Consider the following 23,879-nt stretch of genomic DNA (forward strand, 5'->3'; position numbering starts at 1 on the left):
GAATTGTGTTCTATTCTGCTCTGTTCTGTTCTATTCTATGCTATTCTATTCTAATAACTAGCCATTGCACTTATGACTATTGCAGCATCTCCAAGATTTGGGCATTTGGCAGCCAGCATGTATTTACAATGGTTGCAGCATCCTGGGATAATGTAATTGCCATTTGCAACCTTTCCGGTTGGCTTCCAAGAAGCAAAGTCAATGGGGAGAGATATGTACATTAACAACCACATAATTAACCTAAAAACTTCAGTGGCATAACTGACTTAATAACTTCCTTGCTTAATAATGGAAACTGCTGTGCCAGTTGAGGACTACCTCTATTGTTTTAAACAAAATTCTATATTTAATTGTTTTAAACATACAGTGGTACCCCTACTTAAGAACTTAATTCATTCTGTGACCAGGTTCTTAAATAGAAACATTCTTAAGTAGAAGCAATTTTTCCCATAGGAATCAATGTAAAAGCAAATAATGCATGCAAACCCATTAGGAAAGAAATAAAAGTTTGGAATTTGGGTAGGAGGAGGAGGAAGAAGAGAGTCACTGCCTCCTATACATTGGCTGCTGTTGCTCTTCCTTCCCATGCTGAAGGGCTCCCCTCTCCTCTCGGTGGTTCGCTTTGTAGCCTGCGCCTTTCCTTCGCTGTGGTGACTCCTCAGCTGCCCAGAGCAAAGGGAGTGTTTCTTTTCTCTGGGCGCTGGCAGAGGTTTATTCCCTGTCCAAGCACCCAGAAAGGAAAATGCTTCATTAACTCTGGACTGCCAAAGCCACCTTAAGCACCACCAAAAGGCTCCTCTGGCAGCCCAGATGGCCGGGATTAAAGGGGGAATGGCAGGAAACTGGCCGGGCCTTCATGCCGCTCTCAAATTTCCTGGGAAATTTTTCGGGACTCGGGTTCTTAAGTAGAGGCAAAAAAATCTTGAACACCCAGTTCTTATCTAGAAAAGTTCTTAAGTAGAGGCGTTCTTAAGTAGAGGTACCACTGTATAAAAATGTGATGCTAAATAAACTAAATCTAGCCTTTCCCAAACTGTTGTCTCCTATCATGCAATGAGTACCAACTTTTCAAATCTCCACAAATTCTATTCTAAATATCTGCAGCCCATCACATCTGAAAGGGAGCAGCTTGAAGAAAGCTGATTCAGTTATTTATTATGCAATATTACAACTATCTTCAAAAAGAGTGGAAGCATGTAGCTGAACTTGTTTAATGAAGAAACTTAAGATGGACTAGCTGGGAATTTCCAGGCAAATGGTCAGATTAGACTAGGTTGGGGAACTCTGGATTAGACAATGAATGAAAGCACCCAGAAAGCGGCAGCAATTAACTACTCTCCTGAAACAGAAAACATATATACCGTATTTTGCGGAGTATAAGATGCACTGGAGTATAAGACACACCTATATTTTAGAGGTGGAAAACAAGGAAAAAAGTATTCTGAAGCAAATGGTGTAATAAAATACCAGTGTAGCAGAATACTGTTTACAAACATGTATACCTTTTATAACAAGATACATTTTTTTACAAACTTCAAACTTGACAGCTTTAAGACTTGTGGACTTCAACTCCCAGAATTCCTCCCCCAGTCATGCTAGATAGGGTAATTAGAAGGCAAAAGCACTCCCATTTTTGTGAAAGATAGGCTGTTTTTTATCAGTTTTTTACCACAAAAATTGGTCTGGAGTTCTGGGTGCTGGGTGTTGGCCAAAACAGACCATGCCCATTTTTTCACAAAAATAGAGGCATTTTTGCCTTTCCCCAGTTCCCAAGTTCTCTGCAGACTTCCCAGACCCTTTTGCAAAAGGGGGGCATTTTTGCCATCCCCAGCACCCAAGAGCTCTTTCGAGATGGGGGGGCGGGGGCCCTTCAGGACAGCAAAAATGGCTGCATTCGGTGTATAAGACACATTGACATTTCCACCCTCTTTTTGGTGGGCGGGGCGGGGAAGGTGCATCTTATACTCCAAAAATATGGTAGATGTGTCTATATAAATTATTCAAAGCTAACTTGGGATGAAGGAAATTTTAGACCATAATATTAGCAACAGTTTTTTGTCATCCATTTGCTTCCTGAAGAAAATGTATTTGACTGCATATTTTGAATACACTCATCAATAAGCAAGTCTATATGCTGATTTTAAGAATTATGAAATAGCAAATTTAGCCTATATAGACTATCTGCTGCATTTATCTCTAGGATAGTATTTTTCAGCATGAAAGTCTATACTCATTTATTTAAAAGTTAGCTTATTCAATAAACTGGGCTGTAGCCTAGATTAGAAATTACATTTTACATAAACATGTTGCAGATGTACTTTCCCTCTCTCACCTGAGCACTTGGATCTCCTCCACAGTATATCGCTGACCTTGAGGCTCACTGATGGACTGTGGCTTATCATTTAAAGAAAAATCAGGTCCCAATGGGAAAAAAGTTCTCACTGGCTGACTTTGCTTCACTGGAGTTAGCTTGTCTTTTTGAGATGTCTTTGAATCTTTCAGTGCTTCAGCTCTACAATTAAGTTAAAGGAAATAGCAATTGTAATGAAGCAAAAAGGAATGTGTTCATTCTTAAACCTTTGCTTTTATATGAATCAAACACAACTGGATTCTGCTCTAACCAACTAAAATGATGAGTAGCTGAGAATTACGTTCAACTCAATTATTCCAAGTTACTTTATACAAAACCTAAATCATATTTATATGAGCTATTATTACATAAAGTGTGTGTGGGGGGGTACTTAGTCATCCACCAATTGTGCAAGCTCTCCCACTTAAAAACATGAGAGAGGCCTGTAATTGATATCAAGTGTTGATTTGGGACAGAGTTAAGGATGTGATGAAGCTGATGAGGTGTCTCCCAAGGGCCATTGCCAGCAGGGGCAGGAGGCGGATTACAAATATTGTCAAGGCTGTGAGTAAAGGTAATAACGTTGATGTGGTGGTGCATCTTGGCACAAATGATTTGTCCCAGAGAAATGTTAATGTAGTAAAAAGATATTTCCAATGTCTTAGCGTGGAGCTGCGCAGAATAACTGATTCAGTGACTTTCTCAGAGGTGTTACCGGTTTGTAGTCAGGAGGATAAAACAACTTTTTATTTATTTATTTTATTTATTTATTTATTCTTTGTCCAATATACAATACATGTGAAAGAGAATAGACATTAAGTAATATATATGAAGACAGAAAGTAAGAAAGAAGAGAAGTAGAAGGGAAGGAGAGAATATATATGATATATGAGATAAGGAAAGACAATTGGACAGGGGACGATAGGCACATCAGTGCACTTATGTACGCCCCTTACTGGCCTCTTAGGAACCTGGAGAGGTCAATCGTGGAGAGTCTAAGGGAGAAATGTTGGGGGTTGGAGGTTGACACTATTGAGTCCGGTAATGAGTTCCACACTCGATTGTTAAAGTCATATTTTTTACAGTCAAGTTTGGAGCGGTTAATATTAAGTTTGAATCTGTTGCGTGCTCTTGTGTTGTTGCGATTGAAGCTGAAGTAGGAAGCGGAAGGACGTTGCAGCGTATGATCTTGTGGGCAATACTTAAATCGTGTTTTAGGCGCTGCAGTTCTAAGCTTTCAAGACCCAGGATAGTTAGTCTATTTTCGTATGGTATTCTGTTTCGAGTGGAGGAGTGAAGGGCTCTTCTGGTGAATTATCTTTGGACGTTTTCGAGAGTGCTGATGTCTGAGATGTGGTGTGGGTTCCAGACAGACGAGCTGTATTCGAGAATGGGTCTGGCATAGGTTTTGTAGGCTATAGTCAGTAGTGTGAGATTGCCAGACTTTTATCAGAGAGTTTAATGTGTGGTTAAGGCAGTGCTATAAAGCTGAAGGTTTTGGCTATGTAAGTCATGATGTCAGTAGGTGGTCTAATAGGGAGTTGTTTAAGAGGGATGGTTTACATCCATCACACAGAGGTACCCAGGTGCTCAATGAGAAGTTCAGAACTTTTTTGGACAGGCATTTAAACTAGGTAAAGGGGATAGAGATGTAACTGACATAGAGGATTTCTGTCCCCGACCAATGAGGATAAATCAGTTTCTTGAAGTTTATGAAAAGGGAGATGTAAATAAAATAGATGTAGTTGTTGATGATAAGGGGCAAACTAATAATGATAATAATGTTCTTCGGGTAATGTGCACGAATGCTTGAAACTTGAGCAACAAGCTCTGTGAGTTAATGGCTATAATATCTAGAGATAATTTGGATCTGGTTGCCATAACTGAGACATGGTTTAAAAATTCTAATAAATGGGAAATATCCATACCAGGATATACATTGTATAGGAAGGATAGAGTAGAGAGAAGGGGCGGTGGAGTAGCCATTTATAATAATAATAATAATAATAATAATAATAATAATAATAATAATAATAATAATAATACTGTAATAATAATACTGTAATAATAATACTGTAATAATAATAATAATAATAATAATAATAATAATAATAATAATAATAATAATTTATTAGATTTGTATGCTGCCCCTCTCTGAAGACTCGGGGCGGCTCACAACAACAATAATAACAATGTTACAATTGAAAACAAATCTAAAATCTTAAAAGACAGTTAAAAACCCCATCATTTAAAAAACCATGCAACACATGCATACCATACATAAAATGTAAAAGGCTGGGGGAGGTGTCTCAGTTCCCCCATGCCTGTCGATACAGGTGGGTCTTAAGTAATTTGCGAAACACAAGGAGGGTGGGGCCAGTTCTAATCTCTGTGGGGAGTTGATTCGAGAGGTATTCTGGTCCGCTGCCATGTAGGGCTTTAAAGGTCATTACCAACACTTTGAATTGTGACCAGAAACTGATCGGCAGCCAGTGCAGGCCACAGAGTGTTGGAGAAACGTGGGCGAATCTGGGAAGCTCCACGATAGCTCTCGCGGCCGCATTCTGCACGATCTGAAGTTTCCAAACACTTTTCAAAGGTAGCCCCATGTAGAGAGCGTTGCAGTAGTCGAACCTCGGGGTGATGAGGGCATGAGCGACTGTGAGCAATGACTCCTAAATAGGGCTGCAACTGGTGCATCAGGCGAACCTGGGCAAACGCCCTCCTTGCCACAGCCGAAAGATGATGTTCCAATGTTAGCTGTGGATCGAGGAGGACACCCAAGTTGCGAACCTTCTCTGAGGGGGTCAATAATTCCCCCCCCCCCAGGGTACTGGATGGACAGATGGAACTGTCCTTAGGAGGCAAAACCTACAGCCACTCCGTCTTGTCAGGGTTGAGTTTGAGCTTGTTGACACCCATCCAGACCCCAACAGCCTCTAGGCACTGGCACATCACTTCCACTGCTTCGCTGACTGGACATGAGCCGGGGTGCTGCAGCAGGTAGAGTGCTGTACTGCAGGCCACTGAAGCTGACTGTAGATCTGTAAGTCAGCGGTTTAAATCTCATCAACGGCTCAAGGTTGACTCAGCCTTCCATCCTTCCGAGGTGGGTAAAATGAGAACCCAGATTGTGGGGGCAATAGGCTGTCTCTGTTAAGAAGCACTAGTGCTAACATGTTGTAAGCCGCCCTGAGTCTAAGGAGAAGGGCGGCATAAAAATTGAATAAATAAATAAATGGAGTGGAGTTGTATAACTGGATATCATCAGCATACTGATGATACCTCACCCCATGTCCTTGGATGATCTCACCCAGCGGTTTCATTTATATATTAAATAGCAGGGGGGAGAGGACCGACCCCTGAGGCACCCCACAAGGGAGAGCTACAGGTCGACCTCTGACCCCCCACTAACACTGACTGCGACCAACTGGAGAGATAGGAGGAGAACCATTGGAGAACAGTGCCTCCCACTCCCAACCCCTCCAGCCGGCGCAGAAGGATACCATAGTCGGTGGTATCGAAAGTCGCTGGGCAAATTTCAGAGAGAGGAACTCCTGCCTCTGGGCCCAGCCAGGTTTGTCTCACATGCCAGGTCGTCCTTCTCCTTCAGGATCAAATCCTGGATGAGGAGAGCTTTATTTACCACCAACCTGGCATTGAGTAGCATCAGCCTGAGCCCAGGGCCAGGATTACACTCATCACCAGTACCCTGAGTTGAGGTCATGGGGCTGGAACAAGGGATCGCTATTAAGCAGTGATCTCTCCTTCCCCCAGAATGGCTAGCTCCGTGGCTCCCGCCATATCTGCCTCTCCCCAGCAGCACTGGGATATTCTGACCCTCTGCCACCTTTCCATAGGTCTACCTATGATATCAATTGCAGGCCTCTCTCATCTTATTTAGTGAGAGAATGTGCACAATTGGTGGCTGACTATATATTTTTTCCTGCACTGTATAAAATGTCTGATTTAATAATTATGCCAAACCTTGAGAACAAACCAGAATTTAAAAAATATTCAGCATTATTTTCAAACAATTAAAATGTCTTCTTGTGTACCTGAAACATGTTTTAGGCCATAGTTCTGGACCATTTTCTGGATTGTGAGTATAGAAATCTAAGGCTCTCCAGACCATGCAGAACAAATATCATACGGTTCCTAACCAACCAAGTCAATAGTGAATTGCTTAAAATGGGGAAAGGGGACATTTAGAGTGACCTTCATAATGTTGCTTTATATTTTTATTCTGTATATAAAAATAGCAAATTAATTAATTAATTAATTAATTAAGCCACTTTAAACAACTATCGTCCCATCTCCAAACTTCCTTTTATAGGGAAGATTGTTGAGAAAGTGGTGTCGCTCCAGCTCCAACGATTCTTAGATGAAGCCGATTATCTGGGCGCTCAACAGTCAGGATTCAGCCCGGCTACAGTAAAAAAACTGCTTTGGTCGCACTGACAGATGATTTCTGGACATGGGATGGGGTCAATCCTCTATCCCGGTGCTTCTTGACCTCTCAGCGGCTTTTGATACCATTGACCATGGTATACTTCTGCCCAGCTGGAGGGGGAAGCATTGTTTTACAGTGGTTCACCCCCTACCTTTTTGGTCGGTCACAGTTGGTGTTAGCAGGGGGTCAGAGATGACTCCTAGGTCCCTCCCTTGTGGGGTTTCTCAGGGGTCAGTCCTCTCTCCCTTGCTGTTTAACATTTACATTAAACTGCTGGTGAGATCCTCCGAGGGCACGAGATGAGTTATCATCAGTATGCTGATGATATTCAGCTATACATCTCCACCCCGTGTCCACTCAGTAAAGCAGTGGAAGTAATGTGCCGGTGTCTGGAGCTGTTAGGGTTTGGATGGGTGTTAACAAGCTCAGACTCAACCCCGACAAGATGGAGTGGCTATGGATTTTGCCTCCAAAGGACAATTCCATCTGTCCGTCCATCACACTGTGGGGGGGGGACTTCTGACCCCCTCAGAGAAGGTTTGAAACTTGGGCGTCCTCCTTGATCCACAGCTGACTTTTAGACCATCAACTTTCAGCTGTGGCGAGGGGAACGTTTGCCCAGGTTTCCTGGTGTACCAGCTGTGGCCCTATCTGAACAGGGAGTTACTACTCACAGTCACTCATGCTCTTATACCTTGAGGTTCGACTATTGCAATGCTCTCTACCTTTGAAGAGTATTCGGAAACTACAGATCGTGCAGAATACAGCTGCATGAACGGTCATGGGCCTTTTCCAACACTCCGCCGGCTGTATTGGTTGCTGATCGGCTTCTGAACGCAATTCAAAGAGTTGGTTATGACATATAAAGCCCTATATGGTATCAGGCCAGATTACTTGCGAGACCTCCTTCTTCCATCTGAAGCATAATCCCCAGTGACCAGTTAGATCACACAGAGTTGGCCTTCTCAAGGTCCCATCAACTAGTCAGTATCACTCAGTGGGGCCTAGGGGAAGAGCCGTATCTGTGGGAGCTCCGGCCCTCTGGAATGAACTCCCCCCAGAGATTCATACTGCCCCCATCCTCCTTGCCTTCTGTAAGAGTCTGAAGACACACTTGTGCTGATGTGCTGACAGGCCTGGGGACATTAGTCATCAGCCCCTGCCTATGAATGAATGTATGCTAAATGGTATGTATGTTGGTCAATTAGAAATGACTGCTTTTAATTAAATTGGAGGTTTAGACTGCTTGTTTAGTTAATATTGGATTTCAGCATTTGTATTGTTTTCTTCATATGCTGTAAGTCACCCTGAATCTTCGGAGTGGAGCAGGATATAATAATAATAATAATAATAATAATAATAATAATAATAATAATAATAATAACAACAACAACAACAACAACAACAACAACAACATTGGCTGCAAAAAAAAGCGTAGTGATGATTGTGAATACATATGAAACCTTTTAGTTGTTTAGCTGTTGAAACTTCTCTCCTCTTTCTACCACATTCAATGTTATAAGTAATAAAATAATGGAAGCTATCATACAATATACATGTACAAAATTCCAAGAAGTTTACCTGTCCAATGCCTGCCGAGCTAGTTGCTTCAGTTTAGTTTGAATAACTGTTTCTGATGTTTCACTAGACTGGAACATTGAAAAAATAAGAAGGAAAATAGTCTACTAAATTATCTATAAAATAAATCAGCTGTCAATAAATTTTCTTTTCCATTTACTACACAACTATTTATAGAAAATGAAGACGGTATAATCAAATCAGGCTATTAGAACCTTCCATCACCAATGCATAAACTAAAATTGCTCAGATACAACTAATTAGAAGCTAATGTGGATTAAAAACTAAATCCCTCTAATTAGAAGTCAATGTTTTTAAAAACCAATTATTAAGGCAGACATACACACAAACATACCATACATGAATTGTATAATTGTAATAATTCCTGTCTTGATTTCAAATTCCATTGATTATCTAATAGATCTCTATATTTCCATATTTTTTGTTCTTGTCTTAAGTTTGGGTGACTTATAACTTCAATCGGGGATATCCATTCTGGCATAATATAGAAATGATCTTTTTTCATATTAATCCAAACCTCTAAAAGGGCCTTTCTAATTGTATGGTTCTTAAAATATGAATGGGTTTTATATTTTTCATACCATATAAAAGCATGCCAAACTAACATCAAGTCATGGCCTTCCAAGCTTAGTAACCTTCTATTTTGTAAAGTAAGCCACTCTTTAATCCAAGATAAGGCTGCTGCTTGGTAATATAGATTCCAATTTGGGAGGGCGAGGCCTCCTCTTTCTTTCATGTCTTCTAATGCACATTGTTTTATTCTGGGTTTTTTCCCTTGCCATATAAATTTTTTTGTTATTTTCGTTAATTCTTTGAAAAAATCTTTTCCTGGATTTATTGGGATTGCCTGGAATAGAAACAAAACCTTAGGTAAAAAATTCATCTTTATTGTAGATATTCTACCTAAAAAAGATAATTGAAGATTATTCCAGGTTTCAAGGTCCTTTTTAATTTGCTTTAAAAGCTTCAAATAGTTATCTTTTTTCAAAGACATAGATTTAGCTGATATCCAAATACCTAAATATTTTACTTTTTTATTATCTTCATTTTTGATATTTTTTCTAGTGATTTTGTCTGAGGTTCAGCCATATTTTTTGTTGTTAATTGGGTCTTCTTTTATTGATTTTTAGGCCTGCTACTCCACCATATTCTTCTATAACTTCTATTAATTTTGGTATTGAAGGATCTTCTGTTATAAAAACTATATCATCGGCAAATGCCTGGAGTTTGTAAGATTCTTTTTTAATTTCTAAACCTTTAATATTTTTATTTGCTCTTACTTTTATTAATAGGGTTTCTAATGTTCATATAAATGACAATGGAGAAATAGGACAGCCCGGTCTAACTCCTCTTTGTATTTCAAAGGTTTTTTATTTCCTTTCCAGTAAATTACCAATGGGTTGTGGTCAGCCCAATTGTTTGTTTCTATTTCAATGTTCAAAATATATTCAGAGATATGAGTAGATATCCAAGCCATATCTATTCTGGTCCAAATTTTATGAGGGTTTGAATAAAAAGTGTATTGTTTTATTAAAGGGTGGTGTTCACACCAAACGTCGTGCAAAAGTAATTCCGAACTCATTTTCCAAAATGTTGTTAGTAGTATTGTTTTCTTTTTCTTGTCTTTCTTTTTACCTGAGTAGTCCATTTGACTATTAGGTATAGCATTAAAATCTCCTATTATAATTATATTTTCAATAGATAATTCGATTATTTTTTCATGTAATTTCTCATAAAATGATTTTTGATTTTCATTTGGTGCATAGATCGATATAATGACGAGGCGTCCAGTTTCCAACTTTACTTGCAAAATTAAAATTCTACCGTCTTCATCGTTATAAAGTTGTTTGGTCTCAATCATTTCATATATATATAAACTGCTATACCTCTTCTTTTTTGATCCGCCAAACTAGTAAAAATATTGCCTAATTTTGGATTATATAATAAAGATCATTTTGAATTTTTAATATGAACTTCTTATAGAATTATAATTTGTGCTCTTTGTTTCTTGAGTTTGGAAAATATTTGTTTTCTTTTTCTTGGGATATTTAATCCATTTACATTTACAGAGAAATTTTTAAAATCTGAATACATATCTATTTGAAGTATTTTTTAACTTATTTGGGTTCTCAAAATCTGCTACTTAACACCAATTCTTGTTGAATTTGAGGTTGTTTTTTTTGGCATCTTGAGCCTCCTCCCTTTCCTTGGAAGTTGCCCCTTGGTCCTCTTCTCTTACTCTGGTTTCTTTGTAAGATTGGTCTGACCTAAAAAGACCAGATTGTTCATAAAAAGCTCTAGCTTCATCAACACTCTTCAATTTTATTCTGGATATTTGCCAATATAAAGAAATGCCTTCTGGAATGAGCCAGTGGAAGGTTATATTTTCTTTAATTAAAATTCTAGTTAAGAAGTAATATTCCCTTTGACTTTCCCATACTCTTTTAAACACTTGTTTTAATATTATAATGTCTTTTTTCTTTATAGTTTAAGTTTTCACTTCTTGACCATTTTAAGATGTCATATCTTATGGTATTCCTAATGAATTTGATATGTACCTCTCTCGGCAAGTTGTGTTTTCTAGCAAAATTAGTCTGAACTCTGTAAATTTCATCAATTTCTTTTATTAGTTCTTGTGGGTCCATCTGTAAAATCTGTTCAATTATCTCAGCCATTTTTGAACCCAGATTTTCGTCTTTTTCTTCTAAAACATTTTGGAATCTCAAGCCATGCGAGGATCGTTGTAATTCCAAATGGGTGATGGCTTCATCAAAACCTCGATTTACTAAATTGCTATGGTCTTCAAATTCCTCCATTCTCTGTTCTGCTTTTTCCATTTTGTCTTCGACAATTTTCATCCTTTGTTAATTTTCCTTTAAGTTTTGTTGTATCACTTCAATTTTCCCTCCATTGCTTGGACACTTCCCTTCACATCGCCTACTTCTACTTTCAGATCTACAAGTTCAGCTTTCAAGTTGCCCATTTCTGCTTTTATATTTGCCGCTATATCATCATAGTGCTTTTTTGCTTCTTCACAGGCTTCTTCTCTATTGGCATCAGTTGAGATCTGAGTTTTCTGCATAAAATCTTGGAGGAGAGCTAGGGAATCTTGAATGGTCTGTAGAGATGGCTGTGTCACAGTCTTTTCTTTTTTCCTTCTCCTTACTCAACATACTTGTTATTGTTCTTTGTGGTGCTGAAGATGGAGATGGTGATGGAGAGCCTTGTGGTGTAGAAAATGGGGTTGAAGTCTGTTTCTTGGAGATTTTGACGTAGACGTAGTGGACATCTTGGAGAAGTTTTTGGATCTTCTGAAACCTGTAAAATTTATCTGCTTCCAAAATGACATCAACTTAACAACTTACAGAGTTTAAGAAAGAGAATATTCTGTTTCTAATTTACTTAATGCTTTGTAATATTTGATAATCAGTTATTATAATCTCAATTATTTGATTTAACATATATCTAAAATTAAAGAGTATCAAATATTCAAAAATGGAGAAAAATATACTTACATAGAAAAAACACTTATATTATATATATAAAAGGAAAAGGAGAGAGGAAGGAAAAAATTAAGGAAGTATATCAATAATCCTTAAACTAGCTTGTATAAGTATAAAAATATTTTTCAAAATATATATGCAACTTATTATTCAATATAAAATGTAAAAATATAAAGTATAATATCTGAGTGTTAAATCAGTTAAAACAATTACAGTGGTACCTCAAGATACGAACCCCTCGTCTTAGGAACAACCCGAGATACGAACCTGGGGTTCTTAAAATTTTTGCCTCTTCTTGCGAACGTTTTTCATGTTACGAACGCCAAACCCGAACTTCCGGGTTCGGCTTTCGGGAGGCTGCTGGGAAGCCCCGCCGCCCAGCTATCACCTTTTAAAACAGCCGGGGGGCTTCCCAGCAGCCTCCCGAAGCCGAACCCGGATGTTCGGGTTTGGCGTTCGGCTTCGGGAGGCTGCTGGGAAGCCCCCCGGCTGTTTTAAAAGGTGACAGCCGGGCGGCGGGGCTTCTCGGCGGCGGTGGCAGGTTGGTAAGATGGAAAACGTTCGGGTTCGGGAGGCCACTTTGGGTTTTTGTCTGGGAGGGAGGGCAGGAGGTCCGGCGCTGGGGGAGGGAGTCAGGAAGGTCCTCCTGCTCCCCCCCCCAGCGAAAAACACAAAGACGGTCTGCCGCCGCATGACAGGCAGGGCGGAGCAGCCTGGAGCAAAGGGAGTCTGAAACCGCCGGCGGCTTCAGCTTCCCATTGCTCCGCGGGCGGCGGCAGACCACCTTTGTATTTTTGGCTGCGGGGGGGAGCAGGAGGCGCAGGATCGGGCCGGCGGCGGGCGTGAGGTGAGGCAGCAGGTCTGCATCCTGGGCGGGCAGCGGGCGAGGAGGCGCGGCCGAGCAAGACGGGGTGGGCAGCGAGACGGGGCGGGCAGTGACTGGGGACGGCGGCGGTGGCGGCGAGGCTCTGCCCGACTCGGGGCTGGTGGCGCCCAACGCAGCGGGCAACATTGTCGGCTGCTCCGGGCCGCTCCCGGAAGCGGCCATGGGAGGGCGAGCTGCCTCAGGGAGGAGTATCGGGCGGGACCAGGTGGGGGCTGGAATTTCTCCGCTGGGAAGAAGCGGCGATGGATCCTCCATCTACCTCTGTCGGCTGCTCCGGGCCACGGGGGCGAGGATGAAAGGGCAGAAGGCGTGCTCGGCTCTGCCGCTCCAGCCCCTTTTGATCGGCGCGGGAGGCAGGAGAGGCGCGGCCGAGCGAGACGGGGCGGGCAGCGAGACGGGGTGGGCAGCGACTGGGGGCGGCGGCGGCGGCGAGGCTGTGCCCGACTCGGGGCTGGTGGCGCCCGACGCAGCAGGCAACATTGTCGGCTGCTCCGGGCTGCTCCCGGAAGCGGCCATGGGAGGGCGAGCTGCCTCAGGGAGGAGGAGGATCGGGCGGGACCAGGTGGGGGCTGGAATTTCTCCGCTGGGAAGAAGCAGTGATGGATCCTCCATCTACCTCTGTCGGCTTCTCTGGGCCACGGGGGCGAGGATGAAAGGGCGGAAGGCGTGCTCGGCTCTGCCACTCCAGCCCCTTTCGATCGGCGCGGGAGGCAGGAGAGGACCGGGCGACCGGAGAAGCAGCGCCCCTCGCCCCTGTGGCCCGGAGCAGCCGACAGAGGTAGAAGGATGATCCATCGCCGCTTCTTCCCAGCGGAGAAATTCCAGGCCCCACCTGGTCCCGCCCGATCCTCCTCCCCCCTGAGGCAGCTCGCCCTCCCTTTGCCGCTTCCTCCACCCTCCATCGCAAGCCCTCTCCACCGCAGCCAACGCGCGCTGCGATCTTCCGGGCCGGCCAGGCTCAGTGACGGAAGGCAGCCGCTTGGCCCGGGATGCTCGGCCGAAAGGGGCCGGGCTTGATCCGCTGAGCCTGGCCGGCCCGGAAGATGGCAGCGCGTGTTGCCTGCGCCGGCAAGGGAAGCCAAGCTGGCAGCAACCTCGCCGCCGCCGCAGCCAACGCGCGCTACGATCTTCCGGGCCAGCCAGGCCCAGTGACGGAAGGCAGCCGCTTGGCCCGGGATGCTCGGCCGAAAGGGGCCGGGCTTGATCCGCTAAGCCTGGCCGGCCCAGAAGATGGCAGCGCGTGTTGCCTGCGCCGGCGAGGGAAGCCAAGCCGGCAGCAACGCCGCCGCCACAGCCAACGCGCGCTACGATCTTCCGGGCCAGCCAGGCTCAGTGACGGAAGGCAGCCGCTTGGCCCGGGATGCTCGGCCGAAAGGAGCCGGGCTTGATCCGCTGAGCTGATGTTCCCCGGTGCATCGGGCGCCACCAGCACCGAGTTGGACGCACCCTCGCCGCCGCGCCCAGCCGCTGCCCGCCCCGTCCTAGCCGGAGCCTGAGCCGGTCGGTCGCGCCTCCTCGCCCAACCGCCCGACCAGGATGCAGACATGAAAAACGTGGAGGCTGGTGAACAAAGGCCAGAACTTTCGGCTTCTGGGTGGATGGGAGGAGCTAAGCGGTGGGAGGAATCAATGCCGCTGGGCTGGTAACATCTCCCCAATGTAAAAAGCCGCTGGGCTGGCTTAGCTCCCCCTGTCCAGCCCGAAGCCGAAAGAAAAACGCGGAGGCTGCAGGAGTCGGGATGTGTGGAAGAGGTCCGCGGGAGAACTGGGGGGACCCCAGCCCACGCCTGCTGCTTGCTCTCCCGGAAAGACCCCTGCCCACACCTTCGGGAGCTTCCCATCCGGATCCCTTCCACGGGGCAGTGGCCACGGCTCCCCCCAGTTCTCCCGCTGACCCTTTCCACACACGCACACCATGCCCACCCTCCGCGCCGCCGGTTGGCTGTCATCTTCTAAAGAAGCAAGAAGAGGAGGAGCTGGGCACCGGTGGTGGTGGAGGAAGGCGCCCAGCTCCTCCTCCTCTTCTTGCTTCTTTAGAAGATGACAGCCGGCCGGCCGGCGGCGCGGAGAATGTGGCCCAGAGGCTGGGAGGGAGGCGGAATACAGGAGGAGGAGGAGGAGGAGGGAGGCCAGGAGGGAGAGGGGGAAGGAGGGAGGGAGGAAATCAGAGAAGACGCACGTACAAACCGCCCGTGCGTTTCCCTCCCTTCCCTTCCAGTCATTGCAAGCCGGACAGTAACTGTTGACTTTTCCGTTAATCCACCCACGAGGCTCCCTCCGGGCAGCCTGCGCTGTCTCCCCCCGTCTCCCCCCCCTCCACCCACACCCGAACAAAATCCGAATGCCGGCGGAAATGAGGCAAAAGGGGTGAATTTTGGGCTTGCACGCATTAATCGCTTTTCCATTGATTCCTATGGGAAACTTTGTTTCATGTTACAAACTTTTCACCTTACGAACCTCCTCCTGGCACCAATTAAGTTCGTATCATGAGGTATTACTGTATTAATGATCTAAAATATTTTTACATTAAAAAAAATGAATGAGGAAATTTCCAAATGTATACACCTAATTAATCAATGTAAAAAAAGAATATTCAATATTTAAGTACTGACTCAATTAACACAATTATTATAGGTCTAATATAACAAATCACTTATTATACTATGAAAGACGAAAGGGGAGAAAGAAAAAGAATTGGGTAAAAAAGATGTAATATATATGAAAAGAAATAGGGGCTTACCAAGGAAGAGGGAGGGAGAAGAAATTTAGCAATTCATTTATACTTTAAGTGTAAGTTAGATACAAGAAAGAAAGAAAAATTAACCACAATAGTTAAAAGAAAAAAGAGAAGGGGAAAAAAAACTTTAATCCAATTAATGTCCAAAATAGTCCAAGTTTCTTCTTCTAGTAGTTAAAATAAGGCAACTCTGTCTTATTATTGTTTAAAAGTAAATCAATGTCCAAAGTCTATATAATGTCAAAAAGAGAGTCCAAGTTATAAGCCAAAAATATAATTCAAATGATGCCCAGGTGGAGTTGTAGTCTGGTTCAGAGAGGGAAAAGGAAAAAAAAGGAATTTCTTTGATAGACACTTTAAATCACTATTCAAACTAACAATGGCTTAAAATATTTTAGTCCCAATGCTTTAATACATCAAAAATAAAAATAAGAATTAATCCTCTTGCTTCGTTGCTATTCCAAATCAAAAGTTCAATTCCAATCCAAAATATTCCATTATAAGGTAATCCAAAAATAGTTAAAATCTCTGGAATCTTAAATCTTTTAAATTAGTCCATCAATTTAAGATTTTCTCTTTTTGTTCTAGTGGTGTTGGTTCAATTACTTAATTTTTTTATAACATCATATAGTCAATTCTTATTTTATATTGTAGCTTCTTTCTCTCTGTCTCTTTAAGATCACACGATTCACTGTTTATGCTTCAGGACAAACTCTTCATTTTATTTGGTTTATAAGAAAAAAGTCATACAGTACAAATCCTAAACCCCTAACCCCTAAGACTTAATTGAGATGTATTTTAAAAATTCTTAGTTTTCAGTTGTTTACAGGGTTAGGATCGTCAAACAAATAGGGAAAGAGAGATATTAATGCAGTTTACACAGCTTCTTTGTTCTTTGTTCTTGCAATATGGTCACGAGTATTCAAGTTCCGATTAGTAATTTTCCACTCATGCGGGCTTTACGTTTTTTTTTTTAAACTTCTCTATGTTCACCTTATTTCAAAATCTTTCCTTATAGAATTAATTAATTTTATGCTTTCCGCTTTCCTTTTACCTTTTCTTCTTCTCTGGTTATCTGCTTTATTTGACTTCTTTTACCACTTTTTTCCCTCCTTCTGCGTGTGCGCGCTACTATGGCTGAGAACGTGCCATCGCTGGGTCTCAGTTTTCCATGTCAGAGCTGCGGGGCAATCCCTCTCCGTTAGAGCCGTGGCGATCAGCCCTTCTGGATCCGGGAGACCCCCGTTTCTGCGACCGAGCCCTCCAAGCCCGGTCGGACCGCAAATCACGGCTCCCAAGAAGAGAATCGGAGGTTCAAGGATGGAGCTCAATCCCCTGCCTCCCGTCGCAGCGCTGCCGCAACCCAAAAGTGGGTACATGGTTTTATACTGTATACATGGTTGTAAAAGGTATTCTGCTACACTGGTATTTTATTAAACAATATACTGCATTTTTCGGTGTATAAGATGCACCTTTTTCCTCCCTAAAAGTGGCTGATAATTAGGATGTGTCTTATACTCTGAATGTACAGTAGTTTCCCCTCGCCCCCCCCCCCCAGCCCTAACTAACTAACAATCTTCCCAGCTCTTAAATTGCAGGCTCTTTCATTATTTCTCTCTGCAAAGAATGTTATCCAAGCCCTAAGTCTTTGCAGGGTTTTTTCATCACTCTAAGTTTCTTTCCAGCCCTAACCAGGTGCTAACAATGTTCCCAGCTCTTACTGGCTTGCAAGCTCTTTCACTGTTACTTTCTGAGGATAATGTTTTCCAAACCCTGTCTTTTATTTTTTTATTTCATTCTCTTTTTGTTCCAAATGTTTGTTTCTAGCCCTAACCAGGTGCTATTAATGTATCCAAGCTCTTTCATTGTTACTCTCTGCGAAGAATGTTTTACGAGCCCTACGTCATTGCAGATTTTTTCCCCATTGGTCTAACTTGCTCCAAATGTTTCTTTCCAGCCCTAACCAGATGCTAATGATGTTCCCAGCTCTTACCCTCTGACAAGTTCCTTCATTCTTACTCTCTGCAAAGAAGAATGTTTTCCAAGTCCTAAGTCTTTGCAGGGTTTTGTCCATTGCTCTATTTGCTCAGACTGTTTCTTTACAGGTGCTAATGATGTTCCCAGCTCTTTCATTGCAAGCTCTTTCATTGTTACTCTCTCAGAATATTTTTTAAGCCCTTAACCAGGGGATAAAATAATATGCTGAAGCTGACCAGACTAAGAATGCTAGCCAGATGAATCTGGTAAGCAGATTCTTTTCCCTATTTTCCTCCCCAAAAACTAAGGTGCGTCTTATATTCCGAAAAATGAGTAATACTACACCATTTGGTTCAGAATACTTTTTTCCTTGTTTTCCTCCTCTAAAATCTAGGTGTGTCTTATACACTGGTGCGTGCAGTATTATATTGTTTAATAAAATACCAGTGTAAAATACTTTTTACAATCATGTATACTTCTAAAAACAATGTACACTTTTTACAAACTTCAAACTTGACAGCTTCAAGACTTGTGGACTTCAACTCCTAGAATTCCTCCACCAGTCATGCTACCTTAGGAATGGGAGTTGAAGTCCACAAGCCTTAAACTTGCCAGGTTTGAAGACCCTTGCACCCCTAACACCTAACCCAGGAGTCTTCAAACTTAATAGCTTCAAGACTTGTGGACTCCAAATCCCAGAATTCCTCTGCTACCGGGATCCACCTCCGAGAGAGACTAGCCACATTGCCAGATCACAAAGAGCCAAGGAGCTCATCCTTGGCTCATCATCTTTGAAGGGCCAAGGAGCTCATCCTCATCCCCTTGGAGGCTGAGGCAAATGGGCAGCGCTGCGCTCTAGTCAGACCCGTTTCATCCTTCCTCCTCAACCACCCCGGTTTCAGTTGCATCCAAAGAGGGGCGGCTGAGGAGGAAGGATGAAGCAGGTGTGATGAGAACGTAGTGCTGCTCATTTGCCTCAGTCTCCTTTAGAAGCAGCAGCGGCGAAAACAGCAGCCTCCTGTCCTCCCCATGTTGGAATGAAACGTTTCAAGAGGAGGAAGAGCCGAGTTGGTTTACAGAGGAGGAAGCGAGATGAACCTACCAAGGGAGAGAGGTGCTCACATGATGGAGGATAGACTCTCGGGTTTCCCCCCCATGCCGTTAAACTTGGGGCGTAGTCCCATAGTCCGGCTGTGGCGGTCAGTAGCAGCGGCAGCAACCTTCCCATAGTCTGGTGATAGCGGCTTCTCTTGCAGTTTGGTATTGGCAGCCAGCGCCAGCCACCAAATTGTGTGAAAAGCCACTGTGGTGAGACTAGGGGAAGACTGCTGCCGCTACCATTGACCACCACCCAACAGCACCCAGTTTTTGGCACACTTTTTTGAAGTAAAAAGGTGTGTCTTATACACTGAAAAATACAGTAAGTCTGAAATAAAGGCTCAGGATAATTCTCAACAATATTCAAATCACAAATACCTTCCTGAATGTGGTACACAGGCACCACTTTTTTATCCAGGGGTGAAGGATATGTGCATACATCATATTTTCTGCTATAAAAATCAGAAACTAATTCAAAGGGCTAACCTGATCCAACCTGATTTATAAGCTGCCCAACTCCTTCTGGGCTTTGGGCAGCGTACAACAATTAAAAACAATACAAATACAATTTAAAAACCCTTAAAATAAAATCATCCATTCTTCCTTGGATCTAGGTGGTCATGCTCAACGACCCCAGGCCTGTCAGCAGAGACAGGTTTCAATGGCTTTCCAAAAGGCCAGGAGGGTGGGGGCAGTACGGACCTCTGGGGGTAGTTGGTTCCACAGAGCCAGCGCCACCAGAGAAGACTCTTCCATGCAGCCCCGCCAACCGACATTGTCTGGTCTGGAGGAGGCCAAATCTGTGGGTCCTAATCGGCCACTGGGAGGTATGCAGCAGAAGACAGTTCTGTAAATAGACTGGCCTTAAACCATGAAGGGCTTTATAGGAGATAACCAACACCTTAAATTGTGTCTGGAGACCGTTTGGGAGCCAGTACAGCTTGCAAATTATTGGTATAATGTGGATGTATGTGGGCACACCCACAATAGCTCATGTGGTTGCATTCTAGACTAATTGCAGTCTCCAAATGCTTTTTAAGGGTAGCCCCATGTAGAGCATGTTGCATAGTCAAGTCGAGAGGTGATAAGGGAGTGAATGACTGTGAGAAGAGACTCTAGATCCAAATAGGGTCACAACTGGTGCACTAGGTGAACCTATGCAAAAGTCCCCCTAGTCACAGCTGAGAGATGTTGTTCCAATCACAGCTGAGGTTCTAGGAGAGCACCCAGATTGTGGATCTGTTATGAGGGGGTTAATGTCGCCCCCCTCAAACCAAGAATGGACAGATGGAACAATCCTTCAGAGGTAATGCCAACAGCCAGTCCGTCTTGTCAGGATTGAGTTTGAGTCTGTTAACTCCCATCCAGACCCTCACAGCCTCCAGGCATCAGCACATCACATCCACTGCTTCACTGAATTGGCACGGGATGGAGATATAAACCTGGGTGTCATCAGTATATTGCTGGAACCTCACCCCGTGTCAACAGATGATCTCACCTAGCGTTTTCATGTTAAATAGGAGAAGGAGAGAAACAATCCCTGAGGCACTCCACAGAGGAGGGATCTAGAGGTCAACCTCTGCCTCCCCACCAACCTACCGCAATCAACCAGAGATGTCAGAGGAGAACCACTGCAATACAGTGCTTCCCACTCCCAGGCCCTCCAGACATTGCAGAAGGATACCATGGTCAGTATCGAAAGCCACGGAGAAGTCCAGGAGCACCAAGATAGCAGAATGACCCTATCTCGGGCTCGCTAGAGATCATCTATGTGTGAAGTTTCAGTGCTGTAGCCGGGCCTGAAACCCAACTGTTAAGATCTAGATAATTAGATTCATCCAAGGACTGTAGGAGTTGGAATGCCACCACTTTCTCGACAATCTTCCCAATAAAAAGAAGGTTGTAGCCTGGTTGATCAGTTTTAAATCAGCTGGGTCCAGGGAAGGTTTCTTGAGGAGGGGGGCATCACCACAGCCTTCTTCAGAGACTGCGGGGAGGACTCATTACACAACTGCTGGATCCAGCCTCGTGTCACCTCCTTATTGGCTGAAACCAGCCAGGAGGGGCACAGGTCCAGTAAGCAAGTGGAGGAGTTCATCACTCCTATGGCCTTGTCCACTTCATCAGGTGTCACAGAATCAAACTTGTCTGATACAATGGGACTAAGATTTGCCCCCACCCCCACCTCAGTCAATATTGCCCAATCAGAGTCCAGACACATCCAAATCTGAGTGACTTTGTCTGCAAGAAACTGAACAAATTCCTCAGCTCTACCCTATAATGGCTCCCTCTCCGTGTCAAAGAGGGAGCAGGTCATTCTTGGAAGAAGCCGATTATCTAGGCCCCCAACAGTCAGGATTCAGGCCTAGCTACAGCACGGAAACTGCTTTGGTCGCTCTGATGGATGATCTCTGGCGGGCCCGGGACAGGATTTATCCTCTGTCCTGGTGCTTCTTGACCTCTCAGCGGCTTTGGTATCCTTTTTGGTATCGACCATGGTATCCTTCTGCGCCGGCTGGAGGGGTTCGGAGTGGGAGGCACTGTTCTCCAGTGGTTCTCCTCCTACCTCTCTGGTTGGTCACAGTCGGTGTTAGTGGGGGGTCAGAGGTTAACCTCTAGGTCGCTCCCTTGTGGGGTACCTCAGGGGTCGGTCCTCTCCCCCTTACTATTTAATATCTACATGAAACCGCTGGGTGAGATCATCCAAGGGCATGGGGTAATGTATCATCAGAATGCAGATGATACTCAGCTTTACATCTCCACCCCTTGCCCAGTCAGTGAAGCAGTGGAAGTGATGTGCCGGTGTCTGGAGGCTGTTCGGGTCTGGATGGGTGTCAACAGTCTTAAACTCAACCCTGATAAGACGGAGTGGCTGTGGGTTTTGCCTCCCAAGGACAATTGCATCTGTCCGTCCATCACCCTGGGGGGAGGGAATCATTAATCCCCTCAGAGAGGGTCCGCAACTTGGGAGTCCTCCTCGATCCACAGCTCACATTAGAAAAACATCTTTCAGTTGTGGCGAGGGAGGCATTTGCCCAGGTCTACCTGGTGAACCAGTTGCGGCCCTATTTGGACCAAGGGTCACAGCTCACAGTCACTCCTGCCTCATCACCTTGAGGCTCGACCACTGTAATGCTCTCTACATGGGGCTACCTTTGAAAAGTGTTCATAAACTTCAGATCGTGCAGAATTTATTTATTTATTTATTTATTTATTTGATTGATTTGTATGCTGCCCCTCTCCGTAGACTCGGGGTGGCTAACAACACAATAAAAACAGTTCCTGACAAATCTAATAATTTACAATTTAAAATTTAAAATAGTTTAAAAAAACCATTTTTAAGCAGACATACTAACAAACATATCATACATAAATTATAGAGGCTCAGTTCCCCCCTGCCTGACGACAAAGGTGGGTTTTAAGGAGTTTGCGAAAGGCAAGGAGGGTAGGGGCAGTTCTAATCTCTGGGGGGAACTGGTTCCAGAGTCGGGGCCGCCACAGAGAAGGCTCTTCCCCTGGGGCCCGCCAACCGACATTGTTTAGTTGTCGGGACCCAGAGAAGGCCCACTCTGTGGGACCTAATCGGTCACTGGGATTTGTGCGGCAGAAGGCGGTCTCGGAGATATTCTGGTCCGATGCCATGAAGGGCTTTATAGGTCATAACCAACACTTTGAATTGTGACCGGAAATTGATCGGCAACCACTGCAGACTGCGGAGTGTTGGTGTAACATGGGCATACCTGGGGAAGCCCATGACTGCTCTCGCAGCTGCATTCTGCACGATCTGAAGTTTCCAAACACTTTTCAAAGGTAGCCCCATGGAGAGAGCGTTACAGTAGTCGAACCTCGAGGTGATGAGGGCATGAGTGACTGTGAGCAGTGACTCCTGGTCCAAATAGGGCCGCAACTGGTGCACCAGGCGAACCTGGGAAAACGTCCCCCTCGCCACAGCTGAAAGATGGTTCTCTAATGTGAGCTGTGGATCAATGAGGACGCCCAAGTTGCGGACCCTCTCTGAGGGGCTCAATAACTCCCCCCCCCCCAGGGTGATGGACGGACAGATGGAATTGTCCTTGGGAGGCAAAATCCACAGCCACTCCGTCTTATCCGGGTTGAGCTTGAGTCTGTTGACACCCATCCAGGCCCCAATAGTCTGCAGAATGCAGCTGCAAGAGCTATCATGGGCTTTTCTAAATATGCCCATGTCACACCAACACTCCGCAGTCTGCATTGGTTGCCAATCGGTTTCCGGTCACAATTCAAAGTGTTGGTTATGACCTATAAAGCCCTTCATGGCATCGGACCAGAATATCTCCAGTACCATCTTCTGCCGCACGAATCCCAGCGACCAGTTAGGTCCCACAGAGTTGGCCTTCTCCGCGTCCCGTCAACTAAACAATATCATTTGGCGGGGCCCAGGGGAAGAGCCTTCTCTGTGGTGGCCCCGACCCTCTGAAACCAACTCCCCCCAGATATCAGAGTTGCCCCCACCCTCCTTGCCTTTTGTAAGCTCCTCAAAACCCACCTCTGTCATCAGGCATGGGGGAATTGAGATATTCCCTTCCCCCTAGGCTTATAAAATTTATGCATGGTATATCTATATGTATAATTGGTTTTTCTTAAATTGGGGTTTTTTAAATTACTTTTAATATTAGATTTGTTTATATTGTCTTTTTTACTGTTGTTAGCCGGCCCAAGTTTGCGGTGAGGGGCGGCATAAAAATCTAATAAATAAATAATAAATCCTAAAAAGGGTGGCTGGAGCAATTCTGCAGATACAATAAGAGCAGAAAAATGTGAACATTTTGCCGTCCATATAGCACTTGATAAATCCTAATAAAAGCTCTTAACAGTGTCCGGTGGGATTTAGATTTACTGGCCCTCCAACGCCACTGTAGATGTCTCTTGTGGCATTTCATTTCTCAGACCTCCTTGGTAAACCAGGAAGCTCTCCGGGATCTGCCACAGGGATGTTACAAAGGCGCATCTGGTCCAGTGTCCCCAAAGAAGGCCTATTCCAGGCAATCACCAAGGACTCTGCCGAACTGTGGGCAAGAGAGTTGGGTATTTCCCCAAATGCCCTCTGGAATCCTTGTGGGTTCATTAAGTGTCTGGGGCGGAATCACCTAATCGGCTCCACCTCCCTGCAATGGAGAATTGGTGTCCTAGCGTCATATTTCTCATCATTAAAAAAATATTTACTTTATTGCCTTCCACGTCTTTCTTGTTGGTGCTAACCAGATATAGTATATTCAAGTTTCTAAAACATTCAAGAAA

The 23,879-nt window shown here is 44.3% G+C and overlaps 1 protein-coding gene across 4 annotated transcripts in view; it reads right to left on the reverse strand.

Moving 5' to 3' along the window:
* Window positions 1-23,879, reverse strand: part of CAPN7 (calpain 7) — a 154,261-nt gene that overhangs the window by 83,959 nt on the left and 46,423 nt on the right. For all 4 annotated transcript variants that reach the window (XR_011556772.1, XM_070726935.1, XM_070726933.1 and 1 more), the window contains 2 exons: window positions 8,385-8,452; window positions 2,333-2,512 (listed from right to left, as the gene is read on the reverse strand). Coding sequence is in view for 3 of the 4 variants with exons in the window: in XM_070726935.1 (XP_070583036.1) it covers window positions 2,333-2,512; window positions 8,385-8,452 (248 nt within the window). In the remaining variant the exon portion in view is untranslated. The remainder of the gene's footprint in view (window positions 1-2,332; window positions 2,513-8,384; window positions 8,453-23,879) is intronic.

Source organism: Erythrolamprus reginae, chromosome Z, assembly GCF_031021105.1.
Source record: "Erythrolamprus reginae isolate rEryReg1 chromosome Z, rEryReg1.hap1, whole genome shotgun sequence".
Classification (NCBI taxonomy): domain Eukaryota; kingdom Metazoa; phylum Chordata; class Lepidosauria; order Squamata; family Dipsadidae; genus Erythrolamprus; species Erythrolamprus reginae.